The sequence below is a fragment of the Cynocephalus volans genome, chromosome 13 (genome assembly GCF_027409185.1).
Source record: "Cynocephalus volans isolate mCynVol1 chromosome 13, mCynVol1.pri, whole genome shotgun sequence".
In the NCBI taxonomy this organism is placed as follows: Eukaryota; Metazoa; Chordata; class Mammalia; order Dermoptera; family Cynocephalidae; genus Cynocephalus; species Cynocephalus volans.
The window spans coordinates 88,657,452-88,682,449 of NC_084472.1; the positions used below are offsets into that span (position 1 = coordinate 88,657,452).

The window sequence follows — 24,998 nt, forward strand, 5'->3', positions numbered from 1 at the left end:
AAAGATGTCCTTAACTTCCGGGTTCCAGCTTTCATTTACGTTTTTAGACTCTGGTTATTCCTTACTGTCCTGTGAGCTCATTTGAAAAACATTTTCTTAATTCAACATTTTGAATAGTTTCTAGTAGGAGCGTACATCTCAAATCATAAGTCTGTGAACATTTATAAAATCAACAATTCTCTCTACAGTGACTGAAATAAAACAAGTAGAAAAATCCTTATGTGTAATTCAGACTTTATTGCTTATTAATTATGTCATTCCACACAATTTTAAGTAAACAGACTTTGAGAAAATATACTGGGAGAGTTAAACAGTAGATGGCAATATTGATGAGAATGTTCAATTACCTTACGTAAGGTAATAAGAGGCACCATTGCCACTGTCACCCCCAGAAATTTGTACATTTCATATAAAAAGAGTAAAAATAGTTCATTGGCATTTAACTAGCATTATTCTTTGTAATCTATGAATCACAATTAGCCTGAACAATTTCAGAATCTTCAGAACAAAACAAAGTATTTTCTTTTCTAGCAGATGTTTCTTCAAAAAGACAAGCAAACAAATCACAACAAAAGCTATTACATACACAGACCCGAAACAAAAGTTGGCATATTCCAGTGGTCCTGGATTTTAATACGTTTTGCTCTATATTAATTCAAGAAATAAAATGTGATTCAGCTTTTGAAAATGAGATTACACTCTTTCACTGTAAATATACTTACTTTGTACTTCAAATAATTTAACTGAAGCCAAAGTTAACCCAGTAAAAACCATGGACACGACTCAAACTGCTCTTATGCTAAGGTAACTTCTTTAAAAAGTTAATTACTCTCTAAAAATGCAGACCCAAGCTACACGGTATAACTTGAGGAACTAACAATCTATCCTTCAAGATAAAGCAGCATCTTGAAGAAAGTGTTCTTAAAGCTGGGGAGGATATACAAAATCACGGTAAATCACACATAAACATCAGTATCTTTTCCTGGTAAAATGATGCCAAGAGTTTCCTCTATTTATATTTTTTTTAAAATATCAAGTACGTATAACAGTTCAGCATTTGAAAGACTTCTATGTATATTATTAAAAAGACGCTCAGATGGAGAAATACATTTGGATATTTGAAAAGACACACTGAAAAGAAACAAATGTGGTTTTATATTGAACCATTTAGAAGACCTCAGTTATTCAATAACTAAAAACACACAATATAAGATAAATAGGAATTTATTAAAATCACTGTCTCCAACAATACAAAAATTAAATATTAAGGCATCTTTTACTCCCATCCTGGTATATGCAGAAAAGAGAAATATTTTAAATAAGAGCCAGCACTTCTTATTCAAATGCTTCCTAACGTATCTGGCAGATTTGTTTTTATACTCTCCTATCCCACATATCATCAAAAATTCTTATGATCAAATACTTTGACTCAAACCAAGAGATAAATATAAATAGATATCAATTTATTAAAGGGAAGTAGTTCACCCTTGGAAAATAAAAAGGAACTACAAAGAATATCATGTATAAAGTTCAAATTACCAGCATCCAAATTTCTCTGAGGCAACTTATGCTTCAATAATTAAGCAAAAGAAGAGCTGAAGAGTTTATTTTATTTAACATGGTTCATACTGTAGGATAACTGTTCACTCAATGTTCTGTTCCACTGGGATGACAGTTTAAAAAGGGCTTCATATGTCTTTACAAAAATATCACATCCACTACAGTAAGATCATATAAATTAATACTGATTATTATTCTCCATATTTGTCTACTTACAAAGCTCAACAGGCTTCATAAAGTATCCTAAATAGTAGCATTTTCACCTTTTATTAAGGCAAGTTTGTGAAAATAATTTAATACAACCAGATCTCTTCATGAACTTTCAACTAACATTTTTGTGTAAGAAACATACAAAAAATTATGTTTTATAAAAAGCTACCTCAATACCAGAAAATAGTAACGACAGATTTTGAACCTAGTTTTTTTAAAGGATGCTCTTTCCTTGTCTCAAATTCCAAGCGTTATTCATCATCTTTAGAGCCAGTTTTGCTTAACTATAAAAAAAGATAAGAGAAAAAAAATATTCGACAAGTTTAAGTGATCATATTATTCAAGGTCATTATTTCCACTCAGTACCAAGCTTAAATAAACAATGGGCAACAAGGTTCAAATAACTTAAACCATCGATAGCGTTTACCATTAGTAGCTACCTTTCAACTTCAGGCTCAGCTGCTTCAAACAAGTTTAAAAATATAAACCTCAACAAAAATGTAACCAAAACAGAACAAGGGGAAAAAAATCCCTTGAAGCTTTCCAAGTAATAAACTGGAACAAAGCATATACAAATAGAAGGTGCTATTTATAAAATGAATAACATTCTTCTATTTTTGTTTTCCATCACAGACAATACATTTTTTGAAAAAATTTAAAACATTTTTAAATTGTGGTAAAAAAACACTTCACATGAGATTTAACATCTTAATCAGACAGCAAATTCATAAAGTATATTTTTGAAAATATAATAAAAATTTTTAATTGATTTTTTCTAATAAAAATCTTAGGCAAAAGTTGGTAAATTTGGTTGGGGGGGAGGGTTGGCAGATAAAATTCTCTAACAATAAATAATACAAAGGCAATTCTGATCAGAATGATGGTCGGCCACTGAGAAACTCCCACTGCACCCAACAACTCCAAGAGCCTCCAGAGAATGTCAGAGGCTGTGAAAAGCAGAAACTACTAAGGGTGGTGGTCCTCAAACATTTTGGCCCAAGGGCCTCTTCACACTTTTAACAATTGAGGTCTCTAAAGAACCTTTTTTAAAAAATGTGGATTATACATACTGCATTTGAAATTAAAATTGAGAAATTTAATTCATGTAAAAAGAACAGTAAACCCATTATATGATAATAACTTTTTTTTAAGGAAATGAAACTACATTTTCTGAAACAAAACTTAATGTGAAGAGGGTGCTGGTTTTACATATTTGCAAATCTCTTTTATTTAGCTCTATCAAAGACAGCTGGATTCTCACAACTTTGCTTTACAGTAATGCAGGTATAACACAAGATAGCCAACAAGAGCACAGTAGAAGGACTAAGAACAACCCGAGTTAGTAATGCACATACTTAGATCCTAAACCTACCCACCTTAGAAAATTCTAGAAGACAAGAATATATAAGCACACATTCTATTAGTGCTTTAATAGAGTATTAGTGATGGCATCATCATGTCATACGGCCTCTGGAAAAGGCCACTATATACTCATGACAAATAAGTAAAAAAGGCAAACAACATCTTGGTGATATGATGCCAAAAATTTTGACGTTGCTTACCTACTGAGAGGGTCTCAGGGATCTCCCAGGAGTCCAAAGGCCTTACTTGGAAATCACTGGCTTAGGGCAATAAATTCTGACATCAAGCTGTGTTTAGGTGTAAACTCCTTAAGAATATCTTCTCCCACCTTCCAAGATTACTGAATTATTTGAATTTTACTTTTTTTGTGTGTTTACAACTTGGAATTCTATTTATTTAAATAGGGACTCAAAAACAAGCAAAAAACTTCTGGAGCTAGGGAAGGAGGAGCAATATCAACACCTTTAGACTGATCAGATTATTTTTGTTCTCACTTTCAGCTGAGATCCAGTGCAGTGAGAGAAGCAGCATTCTGACTAAGAAAACAACTCATTTTGGAGCACAGAGTATTCTGAGGAAAGAATGGATTTAGCTGGTGAGCTACATGCAGGTAAACCTAGGACAACATGAAGTATCCAAAAAGCATCAGTGGAAAGTGGTCAGGGTAGGTGAGAGAATGCCAGAGAAGCTTCACCCATACAGACATCTTGTACAGGGTCATCTTCTTGCCAAGAAGGGAGGAAGAAATACTGTGTTTCTTTATTCCAATTGTACCTCATTGCTCCCTAATCCCAGGTAATATTTTTGTACTAAGATTCTAGAAGCACAAAGAATAATTACTATAGAAAATGCATTCCATGGACCAAACAGCTGACTTTAAACTTTAGGAATACATTGCTTGTAAATTACCCATATTTGTGGGTCCTCACTAAAACCCTCATCTTTAACTACCCTTGAATCATATTAAACACTTCTTCCAGCAGTTATAGCACCAATTGGCATGCAAAACTTATTTCATGAAGTCCTAACTTACTGTGTTAAGAATCAGTTTAATATATTTGAAACTACAGATAATGAAAGAAAAACCTGAGAGAAGTCAGCAGAAAAAATTTAAAATAAAAAATAAACAATTTTAAACAACAAAAACAGAAAATCTTTCCTGGCAATGATGGGCAACCACGTTTAAGGTCTGTTCTTTTAAAAAAACAAAAACAAAACCCAAAAAGACCAAAGTAATTTCTACTAAAAAATTAAAACATTCCTTTCCATGACTTTAGTTTCCACATTATCGATAATTTAGTCATATTTCAGCATGTCCATTCTTAAGGTGTACTTACATAAACAGTCATACTGTATTGTAGTTATAACTTACTTCTGCAGATTTTTCATTATTTAAAAAAAGAAAATCTAAAACATTATAGGGAAGAGAAGAATGTGAAGGATGTTTAAAAATACTTACATGCTGAATGTAAAAAAGGAAACAGACATCCCAGGAAATTCCAACATTGCGAGGGGGGAATGAAGAATAGAAATTTCATTATTTGATGGCAATAATTATAGTAACGTTGAAGACTAGAATATAAATATTATATACCTTCACGACATCAACCCAGTTCCAGCCTCGAGGAAGTTCCCCTTTGTGATCTAGAGGATAAAAAATAGTAACTTTATTTTAAGACCAATAGGCTAGTATTAATTAAAATTCTAATAAATAAGATTACATACTATTACATACAACAAATAGATAAAACATTTAAATCACATATTACTAATCTGGAAAAACAGTTTATCATCATTGTGGATTGAAAGCACCATTCTTCTAGGGATGCTTACGGTGCTTTCAATCCACAATAAAAGTATTTCAAGTATACTCCATTTTTACATTTACACTATTTCCATTCAAGACAAAACCTAATACAAAGGTAAAAATATGTAGGTAGGTTGGTAATGCCAGGAAGAAGAGTTAATCAATTTATTAGTTTAATGCATTTGCACAATTCTATTGGTTTATATGAGGGTACTTCGAAAAGTTTGTGGAAAAATAGAATTAAAAGATAATGTGAATCTTTCCAGGAACTTTTTCAAGTACCCTCATGTAAGGTCACTGCTGATTTAAGTAAGAAGTTATGTTAGTTCCCTGTTTCGTGAGTTAGCACTTCACACCAGGAAGCTAGGCTCAAGACAGAAGGCCTTACAAACAAATGTTTGGCTTGTCTTAAAGACTAAGAGGAGCTCTGGCAAACATGTATTAATTGCTGTGCTCTGATAAAATATCATTATCTAATCTAACATTCTTTAAAAAAGGCTTTAATCTGTTGGGAGTGCTTGAAAACAAGCTCATATGAATTTATATAAGAATTCATAGTTTACAAAGTGCTTTCATTCTTTTAATATTCAATTTTAAAGAATAGTCTAATAAATATTATTTTAAATTCTTCAATTTAAAATGGCTTGATTTCCTTTGCTTGATGTATGCTACATATATCTCATTTTATGAAATCTTCAAAGTCTGTATTCAAAACAAGTATATTATATTGATTTTACAGTAGGGGAAACAGAAACTAATCCCATGATTCTTTATAGGAGAGAAGCAATATTACTGGAGCTTAATTTTAGATGCTACCAGTTCGTCTTTCATACCAATAAGAATCTTATCTCACTAGTTACTGGGATAAAATCACCAATTTTGGTTAACTAAAACTTACCCACAGTTCCATGACTGTCCCATTAAAGTTTTATTTAGAACAAAAGCTGTGAGTCACAAATTCCTATACTGTTATTATAAGATAATGACTTTAGGTGAACATCACCAAGGAGACAGAGGTAGGGAGATATTAATGAAAGAGAATGACCATAGGTCATTATGTATGAAAGCAACTGGTAACTAACTGATACAGATGCTTAAACATTCCAAAAAGACATCAACCAAAACTCTAGAAAACAGACTGCCATGGCTAACAATTTATTGCTTCAGTTGTTTATACTTTAATGCTACTTTGACATCAGATATAATGAATCCCTAGGTTTATTTCACAAACCATTACAATTTCAAAAAATGCATTTTGGGGACCAACACAGGGTTGCTATGTTTTTATTCTGCCACAGACAGACATTAAACAAAACATAAACCACCAAAAACTACCGTTCTTTTATAAAAGAAAGGGCATTTTAAACCCCGTCACCAAAATGAAAGAGTCAGTTCTCAGTAAAGGGCAGCTTAAAACCTTACACCAATAGCAAATACATAATAGGTAAGTATAAATGTGCATCTGCACACATGATAATGTCCTCATTTTCCCTAACTGGGAAGAAATTTACAGACTGATACCAATTTGCAAATTTTCAGATTAAATTTAAAAAAGGAATCAAATATTATTGTTGATATGAGCTGGAATTTATAATATTCTTCTAAAGGAATTGGTTTAGGACACGTAAGAATTCTATTTTTTTTTTTTTTCTTTTTTTTTTGGGCGACTGGCTGGTACAGGTATTGAACCTTGGACCTTGGTGTTATCAGCACCATTTTCTAACCAACTGCTCTAACCAGACAGCCCTAAGAATTCTATTCTTAAATATTACTGTTGTATAAATAGTTAACTACAGAGAAAAACATTAAATTATTTATCATGCTAAGACCTAATGGTATACCAGACTTCATTTTAAATGAAAGCTGTATTTCAAACAAATTTTAGAGATGTACACACCCGCCATAGAGTTAAAAATCCTAATCAGGCAAAAGCATACAAGTAGGACATACGTTTTTGTACATTCTAATGTTTCTCAATCTCAAGACTCATTTACACTTTGCCACTCAATTACCTTCCTTTAGATGACTGTCTCTTGTGATGAAGTAGTTGTAAATATTTCAATATACACCTGTGACTCAAGAGGTCTCTGATTCAAATCTTCCAAGTATAAAGAGAAGGAAGTTTATCTTCTAAATCTAAATATATTAAGTAAGCACTTACACAATAAAAAGCAATCCATTTATCTGTGTTATAAAAGAAAAAAAAAAAAAAAACACAAACCTGTTTTATCTGCCAGCTTACGTTTCTGGGCTTTTGAAAGTTGTTCTTTTTTGTCTTTTTTCTTACTTGACAGGGCTATATTAGGAGTTTCAGCTGAGATGATATTGCTTATGGATGCCTAGAAAAAAAAATAATTCTTACACTCATGCCTTAAAACTCACTGAATTACACCAAATATAGCTGCATCCTAAAATTGGTTGACAATTTCTGGACTTATGAAATAAAAGAATCCTATATTATTATTATTCATTTATTAAATCAGGTGCCCTTAACACATTATTGGTTTCATTCTTCTAAAAGTTCACATTGAAGAATATATTATTAGTGCAATTGTTATAACCAAAAACCTGGGAAGAAAGATCAGATTACCAGCATTATGTTGGTAGTTTTACAATTCCGTTAACTTGCTATTTTTCAGAAATTTAAACATATCTTTTGAAAATCACACGGACCTACCTAGAACATCCTGGTTCCCTGAAGGAAATCTTTAAAACACTTAGGTTCGTGTACTCAGTGTTTATAATAGCTAAAATTTAAAATGCTTAGTAGGTGCCAAGCACTGCTGTAAATGTTTTACATATGAAGGTATTTCAAAAAGTTCATGGAAAGATTCGTATCATCTTTCAATTCTATTTTTCCGTGAACTTTTTTAAGTACACTCATGTGTCACTCATTTGATCCTTACCACAATCTTGTAAGGTAGATACTATTATTTATAATCCCCATTTTACAGATGAAGGGCTTGAGCACAAAGACTGAGAAATTTGCCCAAAGTCACATGGTTAATAAAGGGTGCAGTGAGGATAGGAACCCAGGCAGCCTGGCTCACAGTCCATGATCTTAGCAAGCACCCTTTACTGCTCTTCCAGTTGCCACTCAATGTTCTTCTGTGTACTGCTGTGCATAGAAAGCCAGGACCACTCAAATAGAAAAGATGGCCTTTGCTGTCAAAAAAGCTTTCAGTTTGGATCAGAACACCAAACCCAATTAATATTGACCAATGAAAGTCTTTTAGTGCATGACATAGAGCAAGGAGATGTAACACATAGATGCTTAAGATCATGAAAGATGATTACGTCCTAAAATTATTCTAGAAATAAATCAATTATCTTTTTCTATTCAATAAAGTCTCCGTAAGCTGCAATACCTTTAAATTGAACTGTGGCAAGACTATTTGCAACAAAATAAGCCACATGGAGAAAGCAATTACATACATACTGTAGCACTACATAAGTCCTTTAGCTATCTAAGCTTCATGAAGACATTAGGTAAATTTAAAAAGTACTAGTTTCTATAATATCTCGGTTTTGGTGGGCGTAAGAGGTATTCCAGTTTTTGATGAAGGGTGAAAATCTACAGACTATAATTTCATTTTCTAGGTTAAGCAGAAGAAATCTAAAATTCACTCTTCTTATTTAACGTAGATGTAACTGTCATTTTAAATCTAACCAAAGTCTCCTTCCAATTTTCAAAAAATATTAACTAGTAAAAATTAACTACTAGCAGAGCAATACCAAAACAAGAAAACAATCTAGCAAAAAATAACCACATACTCACTGTAGAATTAATGGGATGGTGATTCTCCATGAACTGCTCTTTATTGTCCTTGGCATATTCAAACAATGTGTAGGTCATAGCGGTTCCAAGATTAACTTCCACTGCTTCCTGTAACTTGGCTAATATACTCTGCTTTACAGCTGATGATCTACAATGCACAACAAATATATTGCAGAGGGAAAAGTAAAATACAGAGTAAAATGAAAAAACAATGAAAATGAAACACTACTCACATGGTGTTGTTAAAAAAAGCGTTCATAGATATAATTGGAGGTGTTTGGGGATATGTTTCTGTCCAGGAAATCTCTATCAAGAAGGCTTTGGGATCACCGTTCTCACCTATCTGAAGAAGAGAGAAATCTTAGCCTTGCAAAAAGTGATAAAAAGAGTACTAAAGTATGAGCTTTAAAATGATGGGTTCTTTTCAATACTCATGCTCAGATCAGAAATGTAATATTTTGAAAGTTCAGGGGTATAGGCTAAGACTGAGCAGGGGTGAGGGGAGTATAAAGACAGCCTGACTTTTCATTTTCTGCCTGCAGGTTTATTTTATGCCCATGGCCCATCTCTCCAACCAGCCCACCAGTTCTTCCAGTACCAAGGCTATGTCTCACACATTTTTCCTGTTTTCACCAAAATTTTCTGAGGACGAAGATAAGACATCAACTGTGGGGAACAGAGAGAGAATGGACAAAAATAATAATTCACAAACTTGTAACACCTCATCTTTGTCTTAAGTTTTCCAACTGCTAAATCATAAGAGGCATTAAGAACAAATAAATCAATTTGCATTAGTGCAATCCCAAGAGACCAGAAAATTAAATTTAAAATTGCGAGTAAAAAGGGAAAAGGCAAAGGATAAGGAAAAGGAATGCCGCAGGCAGGACAGCAATTCCTGAATAAATTAAAGATGTGCTTTGTTTCTTTTGCTCCCCCAACTTTTTATTTAATTAATCTTAAAGAAAAAACTGAAATAGCACAATGAACACTCATTGAAATTTACCTTAGTCACTAAATACTTTTTGCCCCATTTATTTTTTCCCCCTCTCCACCACAGAATTAACCTCTACTCCCCTAAGGCATGTGATTTTTTTTCCCTTTAATTTTTGTTGAACCATTTGAAAATAATGAAACATCTCAAATATTTATGGGTAAAGTATCCTAAGAATAAGGACATTCTTCTTTATAACCATAAAACTATTATCATACCCAAGAAATTCAGTACTGATACAAAAGTAGTACCTAATACATAATCTATATTAAAAATTCTCCAGTCTTATCTTAAGTGTCCTTTAATAGACATCATCCCCAACCTATAAATCCACAATCTATTGAAGGATCATGGATTGCATTGTGTTGTCATGTCTCTTTATTTTGCTTTAATTTAAAATCATTCCCAGTCCCCTCTTCCACTTTTTAAATACCTTTTATGACAAAAAGAATCCAGCCCAGTTTTCCTGTATGTCCCCAGATCTAGACTAACCGTTTCTTCTGTTCAGATTCCAGTTAAATATTTTTGGTAAGGATACCACGTAGGTGATGTGGTATATTCCCAGAGCATCATATAAGATCTTTTGAGTCATCACTGGTGACACAAAGTTTGATCACTTGGTTAAGATGATATTCTCCAGATCACTTCAATGTGAAGGTACCTTTTCATTTTGAAATTAAATAATCATCTGTGGGGTAACAGTACATAATCATTTGAATACCTTGTTTCTCAACAACCTGTCAGCCAAAGGTGTTAGCATTCATTAATAATCCTTGATGGAATCAATTACTAAACTGGTAGGTGCAAAATGGTGATTTTGTAATAAAACTGTGGAATGATTCATGAATAAGCATCTCACCCTTACACAGGGTTATGCTACTTTCCTCTGTATCATTTTTAGCATATGTGCTTTTTAAAAAAATACTATTTTTAAACAACTTTTAAATAAGACTTAAAATATTTTCACCCCAAATTATTACTAAATTCACCTTTATTTTAATGACCACTAATTTTTCACCTCCATCCCTTTACCCTCAATCACACTCTGTATCTAAAAAAGGCAAGGCTCAGAAATCATATCAAATAAGTTTAGAGATCTGTCAATATGCCTGTATAAGTTGATTACCTGCATAACGGACGTCTCTCACTTACACTTGTGTTTTACATACAGTGATAATTAAAAAATGATTGCTTTATGCAATCATTAAGTCCTTACTTAATGGATGGTGCATTTAGAAACAAATTGCAACATGCCTCCCATTGTGCTAGGAACTAAAGATACAAAGATAGAGCAAGACCATTCTTGTCTTCAAGGGAGACAGACATTTAGATGACTCACTAAACTGCAGTATGAATAACAGTTCAAAAGTGACAAAACGAAGTATGAAGAAATGGGGAATAGTTAATTCTGCTTCAAAGTCAGGGTGTGGGTAGTAGACATGGCCCAAATATGTCACTGAGGAGGCCTGAGTGAGGCCTCAAAGGAGAAGCAAGATGGATAATGAATGAGAGGTAAGGAAAGCAGCAATGTGTCCAAAGGCATACTGAAAAAAAATGCAGGAGAATATTTACCAATCCATTATGCTTAACGGATCTCAGTGGCCGGGAAAGTTTGGAGAGGCAGTTCAAAACAAACAGAAGGACTTTGAGTATCAAGCTAAGGAGTTCCGTCCTCATATATAGACAAGAGGAACCTGTGAAGAAACCTTTTTAAACAAGGGAATGGGAAGACTGTTTCAGAGAGCTAACTAGTAGTCTGGTGCAGGACTAATGGTGGCACGTAAGAGGGAAGCTAAAGAAAGAACTGAAAGCAGGAAAGTCATTTAGGAGTCTACTGAACTATTCCATACAAGAACTGAGCGGTCTGACTAGGACAAAGGCAGACTCTACCCCAAGTCCTTTAACTATGAACACACTGTCTCCTAATCTCGTGTTTCTTTCCTCTGAAATCATCCTATGGGTCACATCAGAATGTCCATCCTATAGCACAATACGTGTCCTACAGCATTCTGCATACTGTGCTCGATAGTAACTGCTGTTGTTAATAGAGACATTTAGGAAAGTATAGAGAAATTCTCAACCTCCCATTTGCTAAAGAGAGGGTGGCAGTGGTTGGGAAAGTCTGGGGAGGTGGTTGGATTCAAATAGAAGGGTACAAAGGGTACAGGACTTAACTCCATCATTAACTTTGGTCATAACAATCCCCTGGTTGTTATGTACATGAAGAAGGTGCAAGGTTAAGCTTGAAAGAACTGAGAAGAGCTGAGCAGGGAGGAGAATATATAAAAGAGGTAACTGAAGAACTTCTCTCCTGTGACAGTCTATAATAAATCATGTAAAAGGACTGTTTCTCATAAAATTTATTTTAAATGGAGACAATGTTAATGATAACTATAAATCTTTTACAAAAAAACTTTCCCATTCCACTACTCTTATAATCATTTAGATAAATGACTTATTTTATTTACAAAAAAAATAGTTTCATGTTGAAGAAAGAGTTATGAGCAACTCCCATTTTAAAGGAAAATCCATGTTTCATATATGTAAAAAATATCCACACATATTCAGAATATGGAATTAAGAAAATATCAACTCTTTTTTAATTGTATCATTAGATAGCAAAAGGAATATAAATTTAGAATAGAGACCTGGATTTTAATCCTAATATGGATCGATATCAGCTGTCAGAGCTTAGGAGGTTATGTCTGAGAGAAGTTATCTTTAAGATAAGAAGATAAAACCATATAATTTCTAAGGATTCTTCCATTTCTAATATTTTACGATTCTGTTATAATAAAAACTAGTTTACCTTGATTTTTAAAAAGTTTCTAAATTAAGCTTTCATATGTTAAACATGATTGATGTCAGGGTGATGAGTTTCCATTTTAAATGCTCCAGAAAATACAAAGACATAATAAATTTCAACTGCTAAGCTTCAAAAACAAAATAAGCATTTCTAGCAACCCTTTGTCTTTTCTAGCAAAGTAGTAAGTGCTCCTATTCATGCCATGTCTTACCCTATATTGAAATGAAACTGGACTTAATTCCCGGAAACTTTCATCTCCTTCATAAATAGAACGTAATGCTTCTAGTTCCATCTGAAAAAAAAGAATCAAATGACTTTTGTTTAGTGATATAAATGCATTAGAAATAGAAGGTCTTTAGTTTCTGACTCAAGCCCACTCAACTATGTAAAACTTGGCTATCTCATATGGCCTTAGATGCTTATAATATATGTGCATGTGCCAACACATTACAATACTACTACTAATAATACTTACTTTAAAATTATGTGCAAGGCACTGCTAAGCATTTTACATTGTATTATCTCACTTAATTCACATATCAACCCTGTGAAGAAGATATCATTTTCTCCTTCCTGCCAGGGAGGAAAATAAGATTCAGTTTAAAGCAACTCCACAGCATGTGCTATCACTGTGCTAAAGAGTAGCCTGGGGTGGAAAGAGCATTAAACTTGGAGATGAGAAATATGAAGCACAATAATTTCCCATGATTTACATATATTATTTACATTTGTATTCCTTCCCACAGAATGAAACAAAGCTTTAAAAACACACACACACATACTTAAGGGCAATAAAAAGAAGTTTAAGGAAAAGGTTGACAAAGATCTACCAAAGATAGGAGACAGAACTGCAAGAGAAAATGTAACTAGCAATCCTGGCCTGGAATTATTTCTTAGAACATTGCGGTCTTAAAAATGATAAGTCTGGATCACTGTTAGTGATCACTGATGAATATCTGATAAGAGAAGCAAGAAACACTGCACTTGGGCACATGTTTTAGTCTTCTAAACGATGCATATTTGGGCCGGCCAGTTAGCTCAGGTAGTTCAAGTGTGGTATTGCAATATCACGGGTCAAGGAAACCCATACCAGCCAGCCGCCAAAAAAAAAAAAAAATGTGTATCATGAATTCTACAAACTAGAGACGGTGAGCTACATGAACAAAAGTTTAGAACAGATTACTAAAGAAACAGTGGATGAGGACCTTGGAGAGTAAGGAGTAGTTCCTTAAACCTAAGGAGCACATGAAAAACAAGATGTGTCTAAATAACCTTTCTTAGAAAGGGTAACTTGATTGATACATTAAGGAAAAGCACAAAACACAGTCTATCTAGATTATAGCAAGGATGTATAGGTTCCTTCTGGTATCTTTACAGAAAAAAAATTAGGAATTCAAACTAGATTCAAGAATAACTAAGAAGATTAGATTGGAAGCAACAAACTTAGTGCTACTCCTTCCGTTCTTAATCCTTTCCCATATTTTAATTAATGACTTAAGCAGAAACAAAAATAGAAAGCAGGTTTATTAAATCTGTGAATGATAATTTGATGGGATACTGAATCATCATCTGGGTGGTGGCAGAATACAATCCAAAAAGTCCGTAGAAAAACAAGCCAATGATGAAATTTAACATGGTAAGTAGCACTCTACTCTTAGGTACCTAAATGTACAAGTAGAGGATGAAAGACAAACTGCATTGTATAAAGCACTTAAGGAGTTTTAGTTGCCAGTAAATCTAACCGTGGAAAGCAATGCGACGCCACAATTTTAAAACGAGACATAAACTTAGTATCTGTCCACAGACACAAGATCCCAGGTGAATGAAGGAACGAAGAAGAAAGAACACATGAAGAAAAGCTAGAAGGAACTATTTTGTCTGAGCAGAGGACCTTGGTCCAATAAACTGGGCTTCAAAGATCTGAAAATCAGTCACGTGGAAGACGAATGGAACTTTCTGGTTAAAATGGAGATTCCTGTCTCACCACAGAACTTTTGATCTGGAGTACAGACATCTGTTTTTTCTAACATTCACCCAAATGGTTCTAAGGTCCATGGGTCAAATTTTGAGAAACATTTCACTATATGCTCTGTGCTTTTCAGGAAGACAGAAATATTAATGCCTTTGTTTAGAAACTCACCTGAAGAGAATATTTTAGAAGGGATTCAGATACCAACTAGCCTGTGGGACTTTCAGTCCTTTAATGGTAACTTCCAATGCAGAGATTCTATTACATTTATCATGTAAAAGTGTTAGCTTTCAAGGAATATATTCTAAATGAACAGTGAACTACTACTTATCTACTTACCCAAGAAGACTTGGGTTCTAGTCCTGATTCTACTACATACTCACTGTGCAGCCCTGAGGCAATCACTTTGCCTTTCTAGACCTTTTTCCTCATCTACACACATTACAAAGTTAAAAGGTTCCACTATAACGATCTGCAGCATCCCCTCCAACTCTAACATGTGATTCAATGTCAAAATGGCATTTCACAACAGAGTATCTGAGCATAAATCACACAGTACAAATGGTGCATGTATGCCAAATCATCGTAACTCAGTACACAAAGCGCTAACCAACAAGGGATTTAAGGAGAGCCGAGCGCACCCGGGTCGTGCACCAAGGACACTCATCCTTATTAAGGAAACGTGGGGACATCCTCGGGTTCGCAAAAATAAAAAAATGCAAGTAGAGGGGAGGCAGAGGCTGACCCCTACCCATTCCCGCATGCTTGGCCTCTCCTCGCAGGGCACCGCCAAACTTGGGGCACCCGGGTCAGGCTCGGAGGGCCGTAGGGGCGAAGGGCACGTGCCAGGAGGCTCGTCCAGGCACCAAATGCAGGGCTTCCCGCTGCTCGGCAGCCCCACCTCGGGGCTGAGGATCCGCGCAGGGCAAAGGGGCGTCCCGCCCGGCGGGCTCACCTCCTGGTCCTCGTTGGCGCTCATTGCGCCGGTCGCGGGACACCTCCCGGGCGGACAGCGTTCGCGACAACCAAGAGAAAGAAAGCGAGGGCTGTGGCCCCGAGACTGGGGTGCCCGCCTTCCGCGCCTGGCTGCCGGAGTGCACCCTTCGCACCCACAGACGCGAGTCGCATGCGCACCCAGTCCTCCGCCGCTCCAGGCCGCGGGAGGTGGGATGCGGGCGGGAAGCCCGACGCCCCGGTAAGTGGGCCGCCCTAGCGCCTGGGCAGAGGCTGGGGGAGGTATCCGCAGAGGCCCCGCCCCTCTCCCCCTTTCACTTCTCCTATTGGCTCCTTCCTCTCTCCGCCCCCATCTCTTTCTCTTCTAGGAAATGGAGAGCCCTCCTTACGCCTTGAGAAGCAGCGTAAAGTCCTTGGACAGCGATTGGTGTAGAGCGCTGTCACTCAGGCCCAGAAAGTGCTTCCTGTGTTTGTGGAGGTGGGAACAGGGAAGTCTCGCCTGCTGGGGCCGGCTGTGGGGTTGTGACTGTAGGGGCTGGCCCTGGCGTTTGGTGACACCCCTGTCTGCCTCTCCTCGTCCTCTCCCGGTTGGCGGTGACCGGCCACAACTGCAGCGGGTCCCGGGCGTGGGGCCTGGGTGAGTCCGGGCCTGGAGACCTGAGGGGCCAGGAGAGACAGCCGAGGAAGGGAGCTAGCTCTTAGCACTGCTGGTTGGGGGGCCTGCTTCTCCCTAAGGCGTCAACGAGTGCAATCCTGGCACTTCTCCTACAGCCTCAAAGAAAAGACGCACCTATTTCTAGCGCGTCCCAAGTTTGAGGCGTGTGGTGGAGGGAGGAGGAAGATTTAGTCTGCATTTCGGGCTGCAGGGTTCTTCGTCTGCCTTTCCTCCCTGGAGCAACCAGGGCAATACTGTAGCTATGGGGAAGGCATCTTTTCCGAAGTTGGGTTGTTGCATCACTATCTCAACATCAGCTTTTTTTTTTTTTTCACCATTTTGGCTCCAAACTGTCGTTCCTCTTGAGAGTTTTGTATTTGGACATCTCTGAATCCTATTCTTAACTAGCGTTGTGTCCTACACCCAGAACCTTCAGTTAATTTAAAGATAGTAACCACATTTATTTTACTTGCTTTGACTGGGTCACCTTTGTATCTTGCACTCCGGCTTCTAGATTACTTCCTTTGCCCTACGTGACCACCCACCCAGAATGTCCACTTACTGTAGCTGCACCTCCTCCCATGTCATAGTTTCTTTGATTGCTCCATTGGTATCTTCTAGGAGATCTGGAAATTCCTCTTCCCCAGGCTGGGCCATTGAGCATTTGAAATAGGCTAGTCCGAATTAAGATGTGCTGTGAGTGTAAAATACACACCAGCTTTTGAAGACTTAGTACAAAAAAGATAAAATATCTCATTAGCAACTTTTACATTCATGTTGATATGATAATATTTTGGAGATACTGGGTTAAATATAATATTAAAACAAATTCCACCTGTTTCTTTTTACTTTTTAACGTGACTGCTAGAAAATTTAAAATTATTTACGTGGCTCATATTATATTTCTCTTGGATGGCACTGATTTAAAGCTTTATAAGTCATTTATAGGTCCCTTTATTTCCACTCCATATTCAAACACCACAGCTATTTCTTTTGAGTCTCTGGGGTTTCCCTTAATGAAGGGAAATAGGCTTTTAAAGCTCTAGTCTAGACTCTTTGCTATTAAGCAAATGTACCAATTTTGTGTTTTGACCTCCTTCTTTTTATTTTTACCCTCAAATTCGCTAGAACTAGAATATTTCTTTCTCTAAACATGCTGTCCTTTGCATTTATAACTTAAACCTGTTCTAAAAATGTCTGTTTAAACAGTTCTAAAACTTCTATCCGTTGTAGATACGTATCATTTCTGGGACACTTTTGAAATCATTTATTTAGTACCCATTGTTCCTTCAGTACTATAAGAAGCCTAATAGTCTTTACTAAATACTCAGATAAAAATAGTCCACGTTTTGGGAATCAAGTGTTGACCGAAGTGCTCCTCACTTTTCACAAATATTATATTTAAATTCTGTATAATATACTGTTGGAGATCACCTTTTAAAAAACCTCATGATACATCTTTTTGGAAATTATTTTGAAACTATAGTGATAAGTTTGGAATAAACATATTTTTATATAATTACTTTTCTGAAGTCAGTGTGTACTTGGATTTATTATGGACTAAACCCTCAACTAAAGGACATAATAGAAACGTGTCCTGCTAGGGGTTTCCATTCGTTACTAGTTCAGCCCTTATAGGTTTTTCTTTAAATTATGTATTAATTGTGGGAAATGAGGAAACATAGCTATCATTTAGATAATTACATATTTGATAATACCTAGGCATTCAGAAATTACGTATTAGCAATTCTAGGTAAATTAGAGAAAGTTGTACTTTATTATATATGTAAATCAATAATTATTTTTTCTTTATTATTCATAATTGAAATAGGTTATGCAGACTTATTTTAATTTGATCTGCTTGCTTTCTTGTTCTGCTCATTCCAAAGTTCTGTGTGCATTTTGAGATTTACTGAAAATACCGATTTGTCTTAAAGTTGACTACAAGTGTGAAAAAATGTGAAAGAATTTTTAAACGTTTAGTATAAATAATTATTATATTTTAATAGGTCCAATTTAGGAATTAAAATATTTTCCCTTTTGCTCTCTTTTCTTATATTTGCTTGACAGTTTGCAGACACTCAAAGCCTTTTGCTTTTTAAAATGTTTTTAAATGGTGGAGATTTGTATATTAGATATAGATATGGGTTTTTTTAAAGTTAATTATGAATGTATTAACGTTTGTATTTCAGATTTTTTTGTGACACCTTAAACATGAGCCCCACACAGTGGGACTTCCCTGTAGAATTATGTTGTCGGCCTATGGCTTTTGTTACTCTTACGGGCCTGGATGTAGTTTATAATGCTGTCCATCGAGCTGTCTGGGATGCTTTTTGTGCCAATCGGAGAGCTGATCGGGTACCGATTTCTTTCAAGGTTCTCCCAGGTGACCATGAGTATCCCAAATGTAGACCCAAGGTAATGACACTATGATTACATGTGTTCTCTCCCTCTCTTCCTATGTGTGTGTATGTGTGTATATCTTTTTTGTTCCTATTGTCTGTGCCGGAAAAGCCCTGAGTTTAGCAGGGCAGTGGTTGGTTATAGTGGTGCATGAGAAAACCTTAGGCATTTTCTTGTAACATACTATGTGTGTGTTTAATAATAGTTATTTTTTTAAACCCCAGAGTATTAATTATTTTCTAAAGCTTTTCTATTGTGAGCCTATGTTTTCCTTTTTTCATTTGTAGAAAAAAATACCTAAGTCTCCATAGTTTTAACAGAGTCATCTCTAAAAGGAAGGTCTCATATTCCCTGTTCATCATTAGCAATCTCATTATAGAATCCATGGTCTTCACAGTTTGGCTCAATTTCACACACATTTTTTGAGCATTTGCTTTGTTTTAGGTACCTGGAACCATGCAACAAGCTGGTGATTTGAATTTAAATAAGACATGCTCCCTGTCCTTGGGGAATTACAGATACACTAAAATAGTTTATTGATTGTGGAATCAGGAAAGGTATTAAGTTCTAAACTGACTTTTTGGAGACTTAAACTAAATTCTCAACTTGGAATTATGTATCATTGTTTTTTCACCACAGATTTGAAATGATGTTCCTTGATCATTTCTTTAATGCTGGTTTTCAAAGAGTTTTCATATGTTCATTTAAAATCAAAATTTTAACAAGGTCGATCAAAGACTCACTTTCACTCAGCTTCATTTCAGTGAATTAAAGTAAATTCTAAACTGGAAATGACATATCGTTGTCTTTATAAGTTTTTTACTGATGATTCTTGACCATTTTTCCAGTGAGTTATTATATGTGTGTTTAAAAGCAAAATTTTAGCAAGGTAAATAGTACGTGCACTTTCAACTGCATTGTATCAGTAAATTTTAGTAAATAATAGGAATGGTGTATGGTTGTCTTTTATGTAAGTTTTTCCTCACTTTTCTGGAGCATTTTCCCAGTGCTTGATTTCACTGGAATTTCACGTACGTAATTCAGATGAAAATTTCAGCAAGGCAGATAAGATGCATTTTCAGCTGGTTCAGTCTGTGAATTAAAGGAAATTTTGAACTAGGGAAAAATCCTGACTTTTAAGGTGAACAACATAGTACATCCTCTAATTTACCTTAGGAAAATAATTATTATAATGATGATAGTATTAATAAAAGCAGCTCACATATAGAACTCACTTTGTGAAATTTACTGTTATAAGCCATTCATGTACATTGATTGATTTGTTCTTTGTCATAATTTTATGGAGTTGGTTTCAAAGTTAGGTGATGAGATATATCAATCAAAATAAATTCCCCCACTTCTTTCTCCCCTTCCCCCTCACCCCCCCTCATCCCCCCCCCGCCCCCCGCAGTTTTTTGTTTTTTGTTTTGCCCTAGAGCAGTGTTTCCAACTTGGTAGTCTCTGGACCAAGTATGTCATCACCACCTGAGTTTATTAAAAATGTAGATGCCAGGCCTCCTCAGTTAATCTCTGGGAGGGTAAGACCTGTGGATCTGGTCCCCCCCCCCCCCCAGCTGATTATTTTGCTTATGTGTTTGAGAACCACATACCGGAGACATCATTTCATATACCCAGCCCAATAAATCGTGAGCTGTCTGAAATTGTGCAAGTAATAGCAGCCCTGGCCCCGGCCCTTACACATTCTTTTTTTTAATATGATGTTTGTGTCAAGGGAGGCTGGCGGTCCAGGACAACTAGCCCCTTTTTTCCTCCCTTAATTCTCCAATTCAGGATGCTTTTCATTTCCCAATTCCTGATTCTTTCCTGCATCCCCATGTTATTTTATGACAGGCTTCCTTACTGTCTTTGTCTATCATCCCTTGAGGTAGACATCAGACCAATATGAGAGTAATCTGAGTCAGTGCAGGTGATTCAGAAGTAATTTGAGATTTCAACTGGGTTTTTTGGAACTAATACACAAATCTACCACATCCTCTTCCCACTATGTGGCACTTAGTGCGTCTGACCCTCAAGTGACTGCTGATATACTTTTAAGAATTTTCTTTATTTTTAACTTCATCCACAAGTAAGGTGAAATGCTGTCTTTGAAACAAATGAAGCCATACTGCATTTTAGATAATATTTTATTTGAGCAGTTTCATAAGAACAGAAACTGAAATGATGAAGAATATAAGTAGAATTTACCTGGAAATGGGCTCGATACTTTTCTTTTTAACAGGATATATGAAAACCTTGACATCATTAGAACCTCTTGATTTTGACTATTCTTCTTTAAATGGGAAGTATAGTGACTCTGGGATTGAGATTCTACCTCCCACACTTTCTAGCTCTTATTTAATCTCTGTAAGCCTGAATTTTTTCATCTTAAAAAAAGTGGTGAGTATATTGAATGAGATAAATTCACAGGTGCCTGGCACTCAGTAACAGGTGGTTTCTGTTGCTGCTATCAAGTAACTTTTCAGCTTTTTCCAATGTTTGCAGAGAACTTCTTATGAATGGTACATTCCTAAAGGAATCTTAAAGACTGGCTGGATGAATAAACATCTGAATCTAGTACCAGCCCTGGTGGTTGTGTTTTATGAACTGGACTGGGATGAGCCTCAGTGGAAAGAAAAGCAGTCTGAGTGTGCTACCAGAGTGGAAATAGTCAGGTATGATCTTCATTATCAGCATGGCCACGTTAGTTTGCACATGTCTGTTATTTTTCTAACATTTATTGAAGGCAGTTTAGTACTGTTTAGACTGCAGTGGTCTCTTTGGGGATTGCTCCAGTGAATCTTGTTGAATTCTTAAGAGGTAGTATAAATATTAACTGTATATAGTACTGGGGTATGTGAAGAAATTTAGAAGACAAATTAGTCTGAATTTCCAAATGTTTTTTCTTGGATTTATGATCTTTTTGGAGACATAGTAATTTACTCTTTAGTTCCATAAAACAATTTTGCTTTATCACTATTTCAGTTTCAAAATAATTAATTCTTTTGGATGACTGCTCTGTGGTGTATCACTATGAAGAAGTAAGGTGTATTATAACTTTTCTATAAAAATTTATATTAAACTTTTGCTTTTAAGGCAGATTTTTAAAGATTAGAAGCTTGATGTGAAATCATACACGTAAATTTTAAATCATTGTGGCATTATGTTCTTTGTGTACAGGAAAAGATTTCCACTAGTCTTGGCTTTTTAAGTTGAAATGTACCTTTGATTAAATTGTGAAGTTTGTATTTTATGTTTGTATTTTATGAAAAAATAGTTAATTCACTTGATTTTTGTAAAAAAAGAATGTAATTTACTTATCTGAGATCTGTTTGAAATTATATTGAATACCTTTATTTTTTTAGGTTAAAACAATTTAATTAATTTTATTATTATTTTTCCATTGTAGGCAAAGTTTACAAGGAAGAAACACAAAAGTTGCAGTGGTTCTGATTCAGAAGAAAACCCCTTTGCCCCCAGGTATCAAAAGATTAATAATTAATTGCTTTATATCTCTAATTCTTATTACTGGGAAGTACTTTTTTGGGTTTTTTGGTTTTTTTTTTCATTTCCTAGGCTTGTCCAGCAGGATGATTTTTTAAATGTTTAAATCTTCTATGCATTTAGTTATGGGGCTGATAGCAGGTCAACTTTAAAAAGTACCTATTGGTACTGCATGAATAAATGGTTATTGTAAAAAATTAAAAACAGTAAAGAATGCAAATCTTCGTAAGTCCTACTCTCCCAGTTCCACTTGTTTCCCCATATGGGGGACATGTTTAATTGAAAAAACAATTAATTTACTTGATTTTTAAAAAAAGAATATAATTTACTTATCTGAGATCTGTTTGAAATTATATTCCTTCTGTAATATTTTTATCTTAATTTGCTATGGGACAAAGAAGAATGCTGTAGGATCTATAATTTCTTCTCAGAAAATGTCTTAATTTCAAATACTTATTTCTTCTACCTTCCCAGACTTTTATAGGCCAAAATAATTTTTTATTTCTATGTTGAAACTTGATAGCATCCTTTATGGTTTCTTGAATTATTGCTTCCATTTTTAGTTATGTTTTTTCAAATAGTTATGTGGTGTACCTATTAGGCAATACTTGGCTATCTCTCCTGGCTCAGTAGAAAGTTCCACAGTGTTTTCCTGAAAGATATATACGGTAGTGTATAACTTCTAAGAACCCCACAGAACTCTAAAGGAGCCTACGAGTGGTATTGGCATGGTTTGGGTTTTTATTCCTAATTGTTCAGATTTGGGGAAATATTTGTTTAGAAAAATACATTAATTATTTTATTTCTCTCTTTATGGGGATTATCAACAGGAGAAGATGTCATTGCTTCAGAAAGGGCTGCAGCTTTATGTAATGCATGTGAACTCTCAGGAAAGTCGTTGTTTGTACTGCCCCACACTGACCATCTAGTGGGTTACATTATAAGGTAAATAAAGGTCTTTTGAAACTTTTTTTTTTTTAAGATTGTCCATTAGGAATAGAGAAATTGATCACTTTGACTCATTTATTAAAAACAAAAACATGTTCATAGGAAAAAATTCAGATGGTACAGAGGATATAGGGTAAAACAGAAGTCCCTTCTGTCAACTCCTTAATCCTTTCCAATTCCCCGATGTAACCACTTCCAAAAAAGGTCTATTTGTATAGGGACAAATAAATGTATATCTTTATAGTACATACACACACACCGAAATGCAAAGTAAATGTAATCATACATACATAATGGTCTTCCACTTAACATTACCTCATTGACACTTCCCATGTGTACATCTAGGTCAACTTCATTTTTAAAAAAATGTTATATGTTTTTTTATTGTACTTTCCAGTAATTACCACGTCCTTGTCTGACATATGTGTTCTTTTCTATGACAGTGTCTCCATTTCTGGCCTCTTTTTTTGCTTCATTCTTGGTATGTTGATGTATCTATTTATGTAATTTTTTAAGGAGGGTCTGAGCTCTGTCATATCTTAAATATCTTTATAAATCCTTCACATATAAAGGGCAAATTACCTGGGGATACAATGTTATCTCAAAAATTATGTGACCATTACCATTGTTTTCTAGTAGTGTTGCAAAGAAATTTTATAGTATTAAATTTTTTGTTGGGGGGCTGACCGGTTAGTTCACTGGTAGAGTCTGGTGCTCAGAACACCAAGATCAAGGGTTCGGATCCCTGTACCAGCCAGCTGCCAAAAAAAAAAAAAAAAAAGATTTTTTGCTAGGCTGTATTTAGATGTGAATATTTTCATTGATGTTTACTATAAAATGGTTTTCCTTTTTAAAATTTTTTTTCCCAACAAATAAATCAACTTTAATAGGTATTATTTTGTATTTATATAGTGCCTTCTTCAAGAACCTTACATGCTTTATAGACATTATCTCTAATTAATTCCCACAACAAACTTGTTAGGTAGGTATTACTCCTATTTTACAAAACAGGGAGATTTAAGCACAAAGAGGTTAAGTGACTTGCCCAAGTTCACACAGTTACATTCATTGAAGAGCCTTAGCCTCCCAGGTGCCAGCCAAATATGCCACAAGACAATCTTTAATGAAAAGAATCTTTAAAGAAAGTATCAACAGTAATATGTTATGAAAATAAGGTTTTCTGACTGCCATCAATGAAAGAAACTCTATACTGATGGTTAGAGGCCACAAGAAAAATGGTTTTTCTTTTTATTCTGCATAAGTGTCCTTAAACTCAAGAACCATTTAGTTTATCTTTGATGATTGCTTCTCTTGCATTTGTTTCTCTCTTTCAGAAGCAAACTTCTGAAAATAATTTACTGCAAGAGGTTATCTGTCATTCTCATTGGTATATAAATGACATAGCTTCTAAGAAAGAGAAGCATAAATTTAGGAGAGAACATGCAAAGGAACAGGATCAAATGAAAAGATGAATTGCAAGAAAACTTCAGTGCAGTTAGCAAAATTAATCTCCACATTGGAAGCAATAAACGAATTGACACCACAGAAAGTCAAATCATTAGTGCCGAGGTTAACATTTACGTAATTGCCCAGAATGCAGAGGAAGAGAAAGAGTTTTGATTTTTAAATGCAAACATATGACTATTATGGACCACAGAAGAGAAAGACAATGTGTAGGAACTTATAGCACATGCAGACCACTTTTTTTTTCTTTCTCCTGAGGCTCATCTCAGCCTCAGAGTTGGCCTCTGACAGCCTCTCCAGGCTTTGTCAGTTCACCCTTGCATTTTGCACTTCATTACTTCTCTGTTCATATAGCTGTTTCTTGTCATTATGTTTTCATTCTAGCTCCTGCTTTCTAGCTCCTCTTTTGTGGACTCTCTTACTCCACTTGTAAGGCTTAGTTCACATGAAGCCTTCTTTAGAAAGCCATTGTCCTCTATCCTGTACCTTAACCTGATAATTCTTAACCAGGATAATATTACTCTCAGGAAACATTTGGTAGTGCCTGGAGACATTTATGATTGCCACAACTTGGGGGGTTGCTCTATTGG

The 24,998-nt window shown here is 35.3% G+C and overlaps 2 protein-coding genes and 1 pseudogene across 3 annotated transcripts in view; 1 reads left to right on the top strand and 2 right to left on the bottom strand.

Moving 5' to 3' along the window:
* Positions 1-217: 217 nt before the first annotated feature.
* Positions 218-15,705, bottom strand: RWDD4 (RWD domain containing 4). 2 transcript variants are annotated; one of them, XM_063076877.1, is made up of 7 exons: positions 15,439-15,705; positions 12,726-12,806; positions 8,951-9,060; positions 8,718-8,865; positions 7,161-7,278; positions 4,727-4,776; positions 218-2,054 (listed from the first exon to the last, which is right to left on the bottom strand). In XM_063076877.1, the coding sequence occupies exons 1-7, from the start codon at positions 15,460-15,462 to the stop codon at positions 2,022-2,024; spliced, it is 564 nt and encodes a 187-aa protein (XP_062932947.1). In that variant the 5' UTR covers positions 15,463-15,705; the 3' UTR covers positions 218-2,021. The 2 variants fall into 2 exon arrangements, with proteins under 2 accessions (XP_062932947.1, XP_062932948.1); XM_063076878.1 differs by lacking the exon at positions 12,726-12,806.
* Positions 10,533-10,633, bottom strand: LOC134362307 (U6 spliceosomal RNA; annotated as a pseudogene).
* A 247-nt stretch (positions 15,706-15,952) lies between the features above and the next one.
* Positions 15,953-24,998, top strand: part of TRAPPC11 (trafficking protein particle complex subunit 11) — a 47,887-nt gene continuing 38,841 nt past the window's right edge. Inside the window, exons 1-5 of the mRNA XM_063076806.1 lie at positions 15,953-16,074; positions 18,285-18,510; positions 20,998-21,167; positions 21,902-21,972; positions 22,827-22,941. Of these exons, the coding sequence (XP_062932876.1) occupies positions 18,307-18,510; positions 20,998-21,167; positions 21,902-21,972; positions 22,827-22,941 (560 nt within the window). The 5' untranslated portion in view covers positions 15,953-16,074; positions 18,285-18,306. The remainder of the gene's footprint in view (positions 16,075-18,284; positions 18,511-20,997; positions 21,168-21,901; positions 21,973-22,826; positions 22,942-24,998) is intronic.